Here is a 15,216-nt window from a genome sequence, read left to right as displayed (position 1 = left end):
TTCCAAGAAATGAAAGGCTAGACTTCACAGTTTTCTTATTTCCTCCAGAATATAGAAAGAAACAGGTGGATATTGTGGTGGATGTTGTCCCTTTCCTTTTCCTAGGACATAATGTATTGATTCAATTGCCCTTTGTGCTACAAAAAAATAAGTAGAAGATAGGAATTCCTGGAGGCAATGAGAGAAAAGAGGATAATATCTAGTTGAGAGGAAAAAATAATAATAAATCAAAGACTCTGACAAATAGAATTACAAAACCTAAAAAATGCAAATAAACAATTTCCTGTATTTTCTTCTCTTTTTTAACTATATTCCTTTTTAAATTATCAAGATTTTGCATAAATGCATGAGAGGTGATCTGCCTTATGCTATGATAAGTATCTCTTTCCTTCCCTTCCAAATCAAGTGATTAAACTATTTAGTTTCATGTTTAAAAACTAAAGCTCTTGTCTCAGATTGTACTGAATTCAGGTATTGGACTNTATATATCACAAAAGTCAGGTAAGGGTAAAATAGCGCTACAATCATGCCTGCTATGCCCTTCTTAATTCAGTGTACTAAGAGAGATCACCTCTTATTGAATTAATGCCATGAAATAACAATTGCAGCAGATCTCATTTTGGATGACCTGCTGATGACATTTTATAACCATAATTGATAATTATGAATCAAGCAGAACTTTTGAAGTCAAAGATTTTATGTAGTATCTGGGACTTTTTCAATATTATTACAAAAAAATAAAAATAAAAAAGAAAGCCATGAGAAAATTAAAACTAAAGGGAAAAAACTGTAATTTCACCTGTGATGTGATTTGAGGAAGATCCCACCTGCCTTCCCTCAGATTATGAGAATATGGACAGCACCAACAAAACTAACATTTTATTAGTTCCCTGAACTTTTTCTCTGGGGTGGTGACATTTTAGAAACATATATACAGGAAGTTCTTTAAAATGGGGATAAAATGGCAAAATAGGAAAAAAGGCATGGAATTTATCTTACCATTTACTGGTTTAAAACTTCAGGCATTTGACCTCCTTGAGCCTTTATCTCATCATATATGAAAGAAAGTAATTATCCTTGCTATGACTCCCCTCTAGTGTAATTAAGAAAACCAAAGAACATAATACACATAAGTCCAAAACTAATTTCCTTCAAGTCGCCCCTCCAAAGAGAGAGTTGCCTCCTGCAAAGTCCCGTGAAAATTAGAGCAGCTGTGAGCTATCACTCTCTTTGCCACTGGCTGATGGAAGATTCCCAGCATTGGTTTGTCATTTCCTATAATTTTCACCTGCAAAGCTCTAACCAAAACCTTCAATTACAGCAGGAGAAGCACTGATATTCCCCCTCCCCAACACAAACTCTGAGACTGGAAATAGGATGAGAGTCAAGCTTCCTTCATCTTGATATTATGGGAGTCTTTCATCACATTAGAGGAGATAGTGCTTGCTCAGTCATGCTGCTGGAAAACCCAAGGCCTACGTATGAAGATGTTCCTCTTGAAATGTCACATCCTAGATTTCTGTGTGCCATTAGGATTATAATGAGTAAAAGGAACCCCCATGACTCTGACTCATTCTGGGTCCACAAGTTGCCCCCAGAGAAAGCTGCTCGGACAAATCTGGTGTGTGTGCCATCTGGTCACAAGCCTTTGTGTACATGATAGCACAGAAAATGAAAACTGCTCAAATCACATATTTTGTGGGTTAAATTTACATAAGGGTTTATTGGATTTTTTGTTTGTTTATTGAATTATTTTGTCCTTCATAACTGATGTTATTACAAAAAGGTGAACAGATCTTTTTTGTTTATTTCATTATTATGGGCAGTAGTAGGTTTTTATTCATTTGATGTTTTAACATAAATTTCAGCCATTATCCTTTTGATACCGAAAATTTTCCAAAATTATCTATTGGAAGCCCCTTCAAGGGTCTGCCTGTGTCCTTTTGACATGCTCACTCTCAAGCATCTCTTTGTTTTCTGAGAAGCAGGAAAAGACAACATAGCCCCAGTCCACCTTCTGCTTTCCCAACCCCAGACCTGAAATGAATCCTTTCTTCAACAGGAAGGAGCCCTGCCTCCTTTTAGTGGGAATCTATTCTTTTCTTAATTCATTTGTGACTGAGCATTTTTTTTCGAGTCTTTAAAATTTGGAATATTATTGCTTCTAATTTCTTTCAGTATTTAGTGCTAGGAAATAAAGGGTGTGGATTGATATTTTCAGTGAAATTTAATGTTATCAAGTTTTTTCTTCCTTGATTTTATATTCATATTTTTTTTCTTTTATAACACTAATCTTGATTTCTGCTAATATTTTTTACTATCTACAAAAAAAATCACTTCAAAAAATCATACTACATATTTTTCTACTAAAAATAAAAATACCAAGCACAGTTTGGAGGGGAGATGGAAACGTGAACAGAATATTTGCGCTTACAAAATGAGGAAGAAGGGAAAAGTAAAACAGGGATTATAAATCCATATTTCAAATTTCTTCTGAATGAAACTTTCAACTAGATCAAGGTAAAATTCAGATAAACTTTCCTCTATTCTCCTGAATTAAAAATAAATATACAGAAAGTATGTGTGTATCTATCGACCAATTGATTTTCAAGTTTCCTTAAACCTGAATAAAGCACTAAATTAAAGAACATCAGAGAGGAAAAAAAAGTTGAATCAAAACATGACTTCCACAAGGCTGCCTTTTCTGAAATGGTGTTTTTTGGTGTGAATCTATTGTGGTCACTTGAGGACAATCTGATGCTCACTTTCACAGGAAGACCCATGAGAGAGCAACTGAGGAGGATCAGCCTTGAAAGGGATCACCTGGGAAATTGGGCAGATTGGAATCTAGGTGGCCTTAATACAAAGCACATTTGTAGCCAGCAAGAAATAATCCTGTCACTTAAGACTACAATGGTAGCCCTGGTATGGAATATAACCTGTAGGAAGAAAATGGGAGCTATGCTATATTTGGAAGACAAAAAAACAATCTTAAGAGAGATAGTTAGCAGGTTGAATCTTTGGTGTGGTCTTAGGATCCAGGGGATTATCTTCTCTTCCTGTATATATAAACACACACACACACACACACACACACACACACACAGACACATTTAACCTGTTATGTGCCCAAAATTCCACATGCAAAAAAAAATTCTTCTGCATTTTAAAATCAGCTTTATTTACAAGATTAACCAAGGATAATAATATCCACCAAGCACAATAATTTCTGAATAGTTTAGAATATTTTATGTTTCTGTAGCATTTTACAATCTATAAGCTACTTTGTATATATTACTTTATACAAGTCTCATGTTAACCTTGCTACATATGTGTAATTATTCACATTTTACAGAGGTAGTAATGTAGTTTCAGACAGTAAGTGCTTTCACCAGGAAGTACCATTTACAAAGCATCAGAGTCAGAATTCGAGCTCAGGTCTCCAATATCTCTAAAGTTCATGCTCTGCCACACTGGTGGATCTCAAACCAGGCTGGAGCTGTACCTTTCAAAGGCTTCCCCAAGGATTCTTATAACACTAAAGTCAGTAGCCAATGTACTACTACAACCTACAGATAGAGAATAGATACTGATCAGGGCCCAGACATGGTCACTTAATGTAGCTAAGGTGTAACTTGCTTAAAGTCATTCTATCCCTATGTGGTTATTTTCATATCTAATTTTTTAACCCTCATGTCCTCTTCTCTGTGTTGCTTAGACAATACAATTGTTTTGTTCCATGAATCTATCAATTCTAATTTTTAAAAATGAATTATTTATGTGAAAGTAGACAACTCAGTTTAGCTTTGGCCGAACACTGGTTTGTATCATTCAGACCAGTGTTCTCCAGAGCTTGGTATGCCAGGCAACTTACTGAGGAATACAGAAAGGAGAAATTTGAGTTTCTATTTTTCTTTGAATTCCAAGAAAACTTTTTCAAAAAGTTTTACTAAGATTTATCATATTGCTAGACAGTGGTTTATATACAATTTATAAGTGAATATAAAAATTTAGAAGAGGACACTCAACAACTCTCAACAAGCCTATTATTGGGGTGTCCAATCAAAAAACAAAGAGAAACCACTGGTCTAGACCCTCTGCCCCATGACCAGAAAAGTGTGCTTACTCCCCTGAGGGGAGGACTCAGAGGCATAACTCCCCTGGATGTGTGATTTGTGCTGTAATCCTCATAGGATGGAAAGAAATTGAGCTCAGAGGCCAGAAATTTCTCCTACATGGTGAGCGACTTCATCCTCTTGGGTTTCCCTTGCCGCTGGGAAATACAGATCTTCCTTTTCTCCATATTCTTTATGACTTACATCCTGACTCTGCTCGGAAATATGGCCATCGTATGTGCAGTGCGCTGGGACCACCGTCTCCACACCCCCATGTACATTCTGCTGGCCAACTTCTCCTTCCTGGAGATATGCTATGTCAACTCTGACGTGCCCAACATGCTGGCCAACTTCCTCTCCAGGACCAAAGCCATCTCCTTCACCCGGTGCCTCCTCCAGTTGTACTTCTTCTTCTCACTGGGCACAACTGAGTGCTTATTTCTCTCCATTATGGCCTATGACTGGTTCCTGGCCATCTGCCGCCCCCTGCACTACCCCACTATCATGACTACTAAGTTCTGTAATGGCCTGGTCATCTTTTGCTGGGTCTATGGTTTCCTCTGGTTTCTGATCCCAGTGATACTCATCACCCAGCTGCCATTTTGTGGCCCAAATGTGATTGATGACTTTCTGTGTGACCTGGGTCCCCTGCTGACCCTGGCTTCAGCCTGTGTCCCTATCCCAGGGACAGTTCTCATATGTGGAACCATGAGCTCCCTCCTCATTTTTGCTACCTTTTTCTACATAATTGGCTCCTACACACTGGTGTTGAGGGCTGTGATACAGGTGCCCTCTGCTGCCGGCCGGAAGAAGGCCTTCTCCACCTGCTCCTCACACTTGGCTGTCGTGTTTCTATTCTATGGATCAGTCATGATGACATACGTGAGTCCAGGGTCAGGACAAGCAGAGGGTATGCAGAAGTTCACAACTTTGTTCTACTCAGTTTTGACCCCTTTTTTCAACCCCATGATCTATAGCCTTCGGAATAAAGAAATGAAAGATGCCTTGAAGAAAGTTCTAGGAGGTTCCCCAAATTGATCTGTGGTGTTAGTGAGTTATTCTTAAATGAGTTCAGACTGTGAGCTCACTGTGAGTGATGAGCTGAGAAGCTGGCAGGTAGATGTGAAAGTGGATGTGAAGGGCCACATCCCCAGATGGAATTCTCTGCCTCTTCCATGGAATGCTCCCTGCTTCTATTTAACACGTCTTTCATTCTTCCTTTCATTATAATTGGATGTTCACAAATTTATTTCCAAATGCCTCCCTATTTTTTTTAAATTGAAATTCCCTTGAAAGCAGGAACTATCCTTTATCAATTTCTGTAATTTCAGAACTCAACCCAGTACATAGATGTCAATAATGTCAACCTAAACAAAACAAATACATTTGTTCATATTTCCTAACTGTATTCTATCATTCTTAATGGTCAGGACAAAAGCTGCAGAAACTATACAAACTCAATTATAATCTGTATTTTATATGTCCTACAGATGAAATGGAAGGGAAAAAAAAATAAAACCTTTTCCTAGAAAACATGTGAGGTCAACTTAAACTTAACAAACCATGAAATGATAAATCAATGAAAAGTTTCACCAGATAAAAGTTAATGTCTAGGAAATTACTTCCTTCCCTCCCTTCATCAATACCTTTGCCTAATAATGTAAGTTGCTTTCTTTCATTTTCTTTTTACTAGCAATTTTTCCACTCCAGCATGTTTTAAATTATATTATACAACCTTACTATTGTAAGCATGGTCTTTGGATTTTCAGGCGGGCTCACTAGGAAACTTTTTAGAAGGTGAGATCTCAGAAACCATCCAGGCCTATTGAATCAGAATCTCCATTTTTATAACATCCTCAGTAGATTGATATGCACATTAAAGTTGGAAAAGCACTGATCTACCCCAGAGATTCTAAAAAGGGTTGCAGTGATCACCATCACATGTAGGGCTTTCTATTGATGTCTACATTCATCTGAACAGGGATTTTCAACCGAGTGACTCAGAATTGAGAGTGGGGCCTAGAAATATGTATTTTGAAAAGTTAGCCTAGAAGTTAGAAACATAAAGAGAGGGTTAGGAACTATTGCATTAGAATTTAGGAGATTCTAAACAGTACAATAAAATGCAACAAAATTGTACACATTCCTTTTCTTTTCAATAGCTGCCCTGGTGCAAATCAATCAAGATGAATAAATATTAAATTATAATAAGACATATTATAATCCAACTATAGTAGCCATTGATTTGCCTCCCACAAAACAGATGTCTTTTTTAAGTGTTTTTTACATGCTTGCATTTGAGATACTATAAATGGTTAAAAGAAGTAAGCATATAATGAAAAAGAACAAAGCTGAGGGCATCACAAGATTTGATTTCAAGACAAACTACAGAGCCATAGCAACCAAACAGCATGGTAGTGGCACAAAAACAGACACATAGATCAATGGAACAGAATAGAAATCTCATACATATATAACCAAATGATTCTCACTAAAGGTGTCAAAAAGTATATTGGAAAAGGACAGCCTCTTCAATAAATGGTGCTGGGAAAACTAAATACCCGTAGGCAGAAGACTGAAATTTGACCCTCTCACTCTATACAAAAATTAAGTCTAAGTGGATCAAAGACTTAAATGCAAAACCTGAAACTATGAAGTTACTAGACAATAACAAAGGGGAAATGCTTCAGAGCACTGGTACAGGCAATTATTTATTTTGATAGGACCCCAAAGCACCGGAAATAAAAGCAAAAGCAAACAAACAATGACACATATCAAAATAAAAAGTTTTACACAACAAAAGAAACAATCAACAGAGTGGAAAGACAAGCTAACGATTGGGAGACAATATTTTCCAACTGTTAATCTGACAAAAGATTAATACCCAGAATATATAAAGAATTCAAAAAGGCAACAACAACAAAAATATAATTCAATTTAAAAATGGGCAAATGATCTGAGTAGACACTTCTCAAAAAAAGAAATCAAATGGCAAAAATATATATATGAAAACGATACTCAATATCATTAGCTATCAGGGAAATGCAAAGTAAAACTACAATATCATCTCATCCTAGTTTAAATGGTTGTTATTCAACGAACAATAACAAATACTGACAAGGATGTGGAAAAAGGAATTCTCATACACTGTTGATGGGGATGTAAATCATTACATCTCCTTATGGAGAATAGTCTGGAGGTTCCTCAAAAAATTGAAAATAGACCTAATATATGATCCAATTTTACATTTCTGGGTGTATATTCAAAGGAAATGAAATCAGCATAATAAAGAGATATCTTCATGCTCTGTACACAATAGCTAAGATGTGGCATCAACCTATATGCCCATCAAGGGATGAATGTAGAAATGTGGTACAGAGCAAACTTGTAATCCCAGTGACTCAGGAGGCTGAGGTAAGAGGGTCACAAGTTTGAGGACATCCTGGTCAACTATGTGAGACCCTGTCTCAAAATAAAAAATAAAAAGTGTTGGAGATTTTACTCAGTGGTAGAGCACCCCTGGATTCAATCCCCAGTACCACAAAAGGAAAAAAAAAGAAATATGATATATATGTCAGAATATTATTCAGCCATAAAGCAGAATAAAATCCTGTCGTTTGAAGAAAGAATAAGTAGAACTGGACTACATTGTATTAAGTTAAATAAGGCAAACAGAAATGCAAGTGCTGCATATTTTCTCTAATATATGGAAGATTTTTTTAAAAAAAATCAATCTGAATTTAGAACAGGTATTACTAGAAATAGAGGGGAATGGTGAATAAAGGGAGACAAGATTTGATCAAGTACATGTTATATGCGTGTGTAGAAATAACACACTGAATCCCATTAGTATGTACAATTAATACATGTAAATAAAATAAATAAAGGAGGAAGCATATGAGAAACCTATGCAATCATTCATTTAGAATATTTCTATGAAGCCGGGTTCAGTGGTGTACACCTGTAAACTCATCTATTAGGAAGTCGGGGTGGGAGGATTGCAAGTTTGAGGTCAGCCTAAGCCACTTAGCAAGGTCTCATCCCCAAAAATAACAATGATAAATAAGCAAAACAAACTATCCTATAAAATTTTTTTCTGGCATTGTACTTGCCTTTGGAATGACCCAGATTATCAAAATTCCCTTCCTGCCCTTGGAGAGGTCACAACCCTCTGATAGAAATAAAATTCCTTAAACATTTTTGTTCTGTTTTATAACAGCTTGACTGGAATATAATTTATATACCATGATGTTTACCATTTCAAAGTGAACGATTCACTGTTTGTTTTTTGTTATTGTCATTTAACCACATGTTGTACCACCATCACCACTAACAAATAGTGACAAGTTCTGCATATTGACTTTGCCAGGATGTTAAAGGTGGCCAGATAGTGACATTTCTCCGAGTATGGGCTTTTTAAGGAACTTGAAACCCTGAATCCCCTCCAGTGGCTTCTAGTCACCTGCTTTACAAAGACATTAGTTGAGGCTACTTGGTTTTCAAAGGTAATGTGGAGCCAGAGAGAAGGAGAAGGGAATAGTACTAGTTAAAAATTCCAGAAAAAAATATCTTTCTGTGAAATTTCAATTATTTTATTGAATAAATGCTCCTGGAATTTTTGCAATCCTTTGGCTAATTTCCAGAATTCTGAAAAGATTTATCTTAACAATTTGTGCCAAGTTTCTTCTGCTTTTATGGAGGCATAGATTTTCTGCCATCTTAAAGTGCCTTCCTAAAATGTTAACCTTTAACTTGAATGCTACAGGAGAATTGTGTACACAATGTTGTAGAAGCAGACATATCCAATTCTGCATGGAAGAGTGAGATATAGAAAGTAACACAAAGGAAACAGCATTTGAGTTGGACATTGAAAGATAACTCAAAGTTCTGCAGACATAGAATCTAGGAAAGCAACCCATACAAAATCATTAAAAATGAAGTTAAATCCATAATAATATTATCAGACCATTGTAGGGCACGTCACATCAGAGAAATAGAAACCTATGATGGAGAAAAGAAAACCTAACTTGCAGACTGATGCTCACTTCCTGGTCTTGGGGCTGCACATGGCTAAGATGGCACCTGGCCATCAGCCAGAAGGCATTACCATGGGTTCTGAGGAAAAACTGGACCACCTCTAGAATAGACTCAGAATCCTTCCGCCCTCATGGACAGCTCGCCCGTCTCCCCTTAATGGGTGTATACATGAACTCTCCTCACCCTGCTGACCTTTATCCTGATTGGCTCCTGTGCCTTATATTAGTTGTGTGTGCTTCCTCAATAAATGAGCTCCAGCTTTGACTGGTCTCCCTGACGCGTCTGATTGTCCTCCAGCAAGGGAGGGCTGGGTGCGGGCAGTCAGTTGGCCCTCTCCTTTCTTGGCTTGTCCTGGATGGGGCATGTTCTCCCTATCTCTCCTGCAGGTCGGGTGGGAACAAAGTCTAAAACCCCTGACATCTGGCGCCCGAACAGGGACAGGAAGAAGTCAGTTCACCAAACGTGAAAGTATCGGCAAGCCAAGCCAAGCCAAGCGAGTTCAGAAGTAAGGGTCTCCCTGAAGAAATGGGGCAATCTCACACTAAGCATGATGCTCCATCTCTTAAAGCACTGAGATTCATGCTCAAAAGCTGAGGTTTAGAGATCTCAGATGCCCAGGCCAAAAAGGTCTGGGAAACCTTGACACGCGTTGCGCCCTGGTTGGTGGCTGCCAATCTTTTTGATTGGGACACCTGGGACGGCACAGAACAATTGGTGAGGAAGAGGGAGATTAACCTGAGAAAGGACCCCCCTCTGGGGGTCTACCTGACCCTATCTGCCCTCAAAGCCTGTTTCTCCCCTGGCCCCTCAGAAGGAACATCTAAGGGAGGCAAAAACCCTTTTAATACACCTACTCCTCCTACCACTACCTCAAAGGGTGACCCGGCTTGGGAAACCCTTGTTGAGGAGTGACTTGGGTCATGGTGAGTCAGTCCTTGTGATGCCCAGGAGGAGAAAGGCTTAAAGCCTCACTCTGACAATGGCCTCCTAGACCTTTTTGATCCTCGGCCTGTTCCTCTGAGTTCCACAACTGCTGAGAGCCACTGCCAAGTCTGTATGGCCCCTGGCATTTTGCCAACAGTATTGATTGACAGGCGAGGCATTACTATCCGCCTCTGCCGCAACTTTTGAGTTCTCGCACTATTTTGGAGTTCTCGTGGGGATTTCCGGAGATTCCCCGAGAGTTCCCATTGGTTGGGGAAGTGCAGGAGGAGGGATTTCCGGGAGAGATATTTTCCGGCTGGGGGTTCCTGGACAAGCCTCGTGGCGTTCGGGAGGATTCCCCGGGAGCTGTGTGAAGTGTTTTCCTGCAGTTTAAAAATAAAGTTTGTTCCTGCTTCTGTGGCTCGTGATTTGTGCCCAGCCAGACTGCGGCACACAACAAGTGCTCCTGTCCCGGAACACATGGTAGACAGTCGGGATGGGGAGCAGCCTCTGCCATATTGTCATCCTTCCCCTGCAGAAATTCTCTGCCATCTTGTGCAAACCCGGAAAAAACGGTTAAGCCACCGTCTTGTAAGACCATTGATGACTTATCCCCATCGTGTATGGCTTTCCCGGTAAGTGCTAACCCTGGGGGCAATAGAACCAAGGCTGTGCTTCCTGGTCCCCTGTACCTGAAATGGTGTGCTTTTTTAAATGAGGAATTCCATGCTCAGGCTGAGAGGAATCAGGCTGTTAATCCCCTGGTTCCTGTAATTTATGGGATGCTGTTGGGGTCCAGTGATCAATTTTCCACAGGCCTTCAGCAGACTGCTATCCCTGCCCCCTACCAGGAGCAGGTACAAGCTCTAGGACTAGCATCATGGAAAAAGTTGGAGGAAGGCCCCTCAGAGCCCCCCGTAGCAGGAATTACTCAGACGGCTACCAAGAATCTTGCTACTTTCATCAAGAGGGTGGAAAAGACCCTCCAAAGGAAATTCCCCCCAGGGCCCCTTTGGGACCAGTTTGTCAAAATGCTGATCTGGGAGGGGATGACCACAGACCACAAACTAGCCTGTGCGGGGATGAAGGACAGATCTATGGGGAGGTGGATAGTGGCCATTAAGGATGTCCATACTCAGGCCCACCATCACAGTCGTTGGTCGCAGCCTTGCAGGCCCAAACGGCTTCGCTTGCTGAGGCCCTTACTACCACCCTCGCCTCTTCCAGTGGCGAGGTAATTGGAGTGGGATCTGCATTGTGGTCCTCCTCCTCCCTGACATTGGGGTCCTCCCTAATAACCAGTCCCTGCCCATACTTGCTGTTGATTATTCCCTTTCCAGGCCCCGAAGAGCCATTCATGCTGTTCCTTGCTGTTGGGTCTGGGGATGGCCACAGGGATGGGAACTGGACTTGCTGGCCTTGGTACTTCTTTACAGATGTACAATAAGCTTTCTCAGCAGATGATAGATGATATGTACCATGTTGCCAGCTATCTTGGATCTGCAATCTCAACTCGATTCCTTGGCTGCAGTAGTCCTCCAAAACCGCCAGAGAGGGAGGATTGCCTGTTCCTACAAGAGGAGTGCTGCTTCTATGCCAATTGCTCTGGTGTTGTTCAAGATAAGATTAAAAGGTTAAAGGAGGACCTTAAAAATCGTCGGAATGAGCTGCAATCAAGCTTTCTATGGACTGGGCTAAACGGGTGGCTCCCTTACCTTCACCCCTTTGTAGGCCCCTTGGTTACTATAATTCTTGTATTTACATTTGGACCTTGTGTAATCAACAGGCTCCTCCAGTTTCTCAAGGATCAAGCCAAAGCTGTTCAATTGATGGTAGTCCAGCAGCAATATGCTGTCTTACAAGATACTGACTGGGAACCCTATGAGGTTGGCCATGGCCCCTACCAGGATGTGCAGGTGTAAGTCAGAAGCAAGAGGGTTTTTCTTCATAGGCCTAAGTCACCTCCCTTCCTTGAGGTTTCCCATTGGGTCTGCTGACCCTTCAGGTGAACTGCCTGAAGAGCCAGAGTGGTAGTCAATGACGGGTAAGAACCCCAGAGAGGGACAACCTAAGACAGGCACACTCTCGAGTAAGGCAGACATCTGCCAATAAAACAAAAAGGGGAAGATGTAGGGCATGTCACATCAGAGAAATAGAAACCTATGATGGAGAAAAGGAAACCTAACTTGCAGACTGATGCTCACTTCCTGGTCTTGGGGCTGCACATGGCTAAGATGGCTCCTGGCGATTAGCCAGAAGGCGTTACCATGGGTTGTAACGAAAAATTGGACCACCTCTAGGATAGACTCAGAATCCTTCCGCCCTCATGGACAGCTCGAGTCTCCCCTTAATGGGTGTATACGTGAACTCTCCTCTCCCTGCTGACTTTTATCCTGATTGGCTCCTGTGCCTTAAATTAGCTGTGTGTGCTTCCTCAATAAATGAGCTCCAACCTTGACTGGTCTCCCTGATGCATCTGATTGTCCTCTGGTGAGGGAGGGCTGGGTGCGGGCAGTCAGTCGGCCCTCTCCTTTCTTGGCTTGTCCTGGCCAGGGCGTGTTCTTCCTCTCTCTCCTGCAAGTCGGGAAGGAATGAGGACTAAAAACCCTGACAGACCATAAATTTAGAGCAGTTGGAGTGCTCCAAGATAAAATAAAAATGACAAACAGAAGTGTACATTTACATTTAAATGTAAATTATGTAAACAAATGAATATAAGACTGAGACTTTAAAGTTGGGGAGAAAAACAGAACCCAGCTATGTATTTATTGTCTACCTATATATAATTTATATAAAATAATAGAGAAACTAAAAGTAAAATAGTAGAAATACATATACCATGCAAACATTAATCAGGAGAATATGGAATTATTTGTCTTAATAATATCAGACAAAGTAAACTTCAGAATGAGGAATGCTACCGGGAATAAAGAAGGATACAGCATGATTCAAAAGGGATCAATTCTCTGGGAAGTCATAATAATTATAAATTTAATATATGCCTAACAACAAAGCTTCAAAATACCTGAAGCAAAAGATAATTAAACTAAAATGAATTCAAAGAGTTAATATTTTACATAAAGTAAAAATAAGATTTTTGAAAGGATAAATGTGATTTTGTTTACTGAATTTTTAAAATAGGCAAAGTGAAATCATTTTTGGTAGATGAATAAACATTATAAAGAAGACATGTATGCTGTGGACTCAATGTGTCACCCTAAAATTTATATATCAAACTCCTAATGTAAGGATATTTAGAGATAGGTCCATTGGGAGGGTGAGGCTTCCATAATAAGTGCTCTTTTAAAAAGATGAAGAGACTAGTATTTGATCTCTCTATGTTTTGAGGACACAGTGTGAAGGTGAACATTTGTAACCCAGGAAAGAGAATCAGCTGATACCTTGATCCTAGACTTTCTAGCATCCAGAAATATAGGAAATAAATTTCTGTTTTTAAGCCACCCAACCTGTCATATCATGTTGTAGTGTCGTGCACTAGTTGGGGTACATGCCCTCACCTAAGAAAACTCATACTGGAATTTAATTGCCCCCGCAATGGTATTGGGTGGTTGAAGGTTGAGGATTTAAGAGGTCATTAAGTTAAATCGATGCTACCCTCATTGGGTGGACTGCCCTAATAAAAGGGATTTCAGGAACAGTCTCTTTCTTTATGCCTTTCTGCCTTCTACCATGTGATAATGCAGCAAGAAGGCTCTCACCAGGTACCAGAACCTTGATCTTGGACTTTCCAGCTTCCAGAACTGTGAGAAAAAAAATTTCTGTTATCAATTGCCCACTTTCAGATGTTTTGTCATAACAGAACAAATCAAACCAAGATGAAACCCAAGCAGATAAAATAAACCATTACAATTGAAGTTAGGGCCAGAAAAGATATGATCAAAAAAAGGAAACAAAGGCACCTTCAGGCTTCCTGAAATGCTCTTTTTCTTATCTTTTTTTATTTGTTCTTTTTAGATATAATGACAGTAGAGTTTATTTCAACATGTTATACACACATGGAGTATAACTTATTCTAACTAGGGTCCCATTCTTATGGTTATACATGATGTGGAGTTTCACAGATCTTGTATTCATATATGAACATAGGAAAGTTATGTTCCATTTATTCTGCTGTTTTTTATAATCCCATCCTCCCTCCCTCCCCTTCATTTCCTTTTGTATAATCCAATAAACTTCTATTCTTCCCTTGCCCCCATCTTGTTGTGTGTTAGCATCCACATATCAAAGAGAACATTTGACCTTTTATGGTTTAGGTTTTTTAGGATTGGCTTATTTCACTTAGTATGATAGTCTCCAGATCCATTTATTTACCAGCAAAATCATAAAGTCATTCATTTTATGGCTAATATTCCATTGTGTATATATACACCACATTTTCTTTATCCATTCATCTGTTGAAGGGCACTTGGGTTGTTTCCACAGCTTAGCTATTGTGAATTGAGCTACCATAAACATTGATGTGACTGTGTCACTGTAGTGTGCTGATTTTAAGTCCTTTGGGTATACACCAAGGAGTGGAATAACTGGGTCAAATTGTGGTTCCATTCCAAGTTTTCTGATGAATCTCCATACTGCTTTCCAGAGTGGTTGCACCAATTTGCAGTCCCATCAACAATATATGAGTGTGCCGTTTTTCCCATATCCTCACCAACATTCATTGTTACTTTTATATTTCTTGTCTTTCTTAGAGACTATTAGATCTTTGTCTTATAATTATTCATTATGCTTTAACATAAACGTTTTGTGCATTTATAAACATTATAAAGCAAACAGGTATGCTGTAGATGCAATGTGCATTTTCTTTTGTGTATGGTACAATAAAATTTTAAGAAAAATTAAAATTTTTGAATACACAATGGGGGAACATAATTGAGTGAATTTTTGAAGTATCATGCTACTAAAAAGCTCATTTCTCCGACTTATATTGTCTCATTACATAATTAGAAAAATGTTTTGAGCTCCTTTTGGCATAGGTTCAGTGATACTCAAAGACATTTGATCTTCAAGTTGAGAGTTTTATTTATTAGTGTGGCTTTTTATCCTTTATACTGACTGTCTCAGTCCTTTATTCTTTATGTATTTTGACTGTGTTGGCATATGGTATATTTTAATTGTCATT

The 15,216-nt window shown here is 39.3% G+C and overlaps 1 protein-coding gene across 1 annotated transcript; it reads left to right on the top strand.

Annotated features, from left to right (window-relative positions):
- The first annotated feature begins 1,453 nt into the window (after positions 1-1,453).
- Positions 1,454-5,153, top strand: LOC107137727 (olfactory receptor 11H4-like). The gene is made up of 2 exons (XM_015480178.1): positions 1,454-1,621; positions 4,194-5,153. Exons 1-2 carry the CDS (start codon positions 1,454-1,456, stop codon positions 5,151-5,153), a joined length of 1,128 nt encoding a protein of 375 aa, XP_015335664.1.
- The last annotated feature ends 10,063 nt before the right edge of the window (positions 5,154-15,216 follow it).

This window comes from Marmota marmota, unplaced genomic scaffold (genome assembly GCF_001458135.2).
Source record: "Marmota marmota marmota unplaced genomic scaffold, marMar, whole genome shotgun sequence".
NCBI classification, from domain to species: Eukaryota; Metazoa; Chordata; class Mammalia; order Rodentia; family Sciuridae; genus Marmota; species Marmota marmota.
Note: the sequence above shows the minus strand (reverse complement) of the source record. Positions and strands in the feature narration are given on the sequence as shown.

Excerpts from the sequence above, each read along its gene's own strand:
- LOC107137727 (XM_015480178.1), top strand. The coding sequence starts at position 1,454 with ATGCTGCTGGAAAACCCAAGGCCTACGTATGAAGATGTTCCTCTTGAA. Across the intron at positions 1,622-4,193 it reads AAGCTGCTCGGACAAATCTG|GATGGAAAGAAATTGAGCTC; the intron begins GTGTGTGTGCCA and ends TAATCCTCATAG.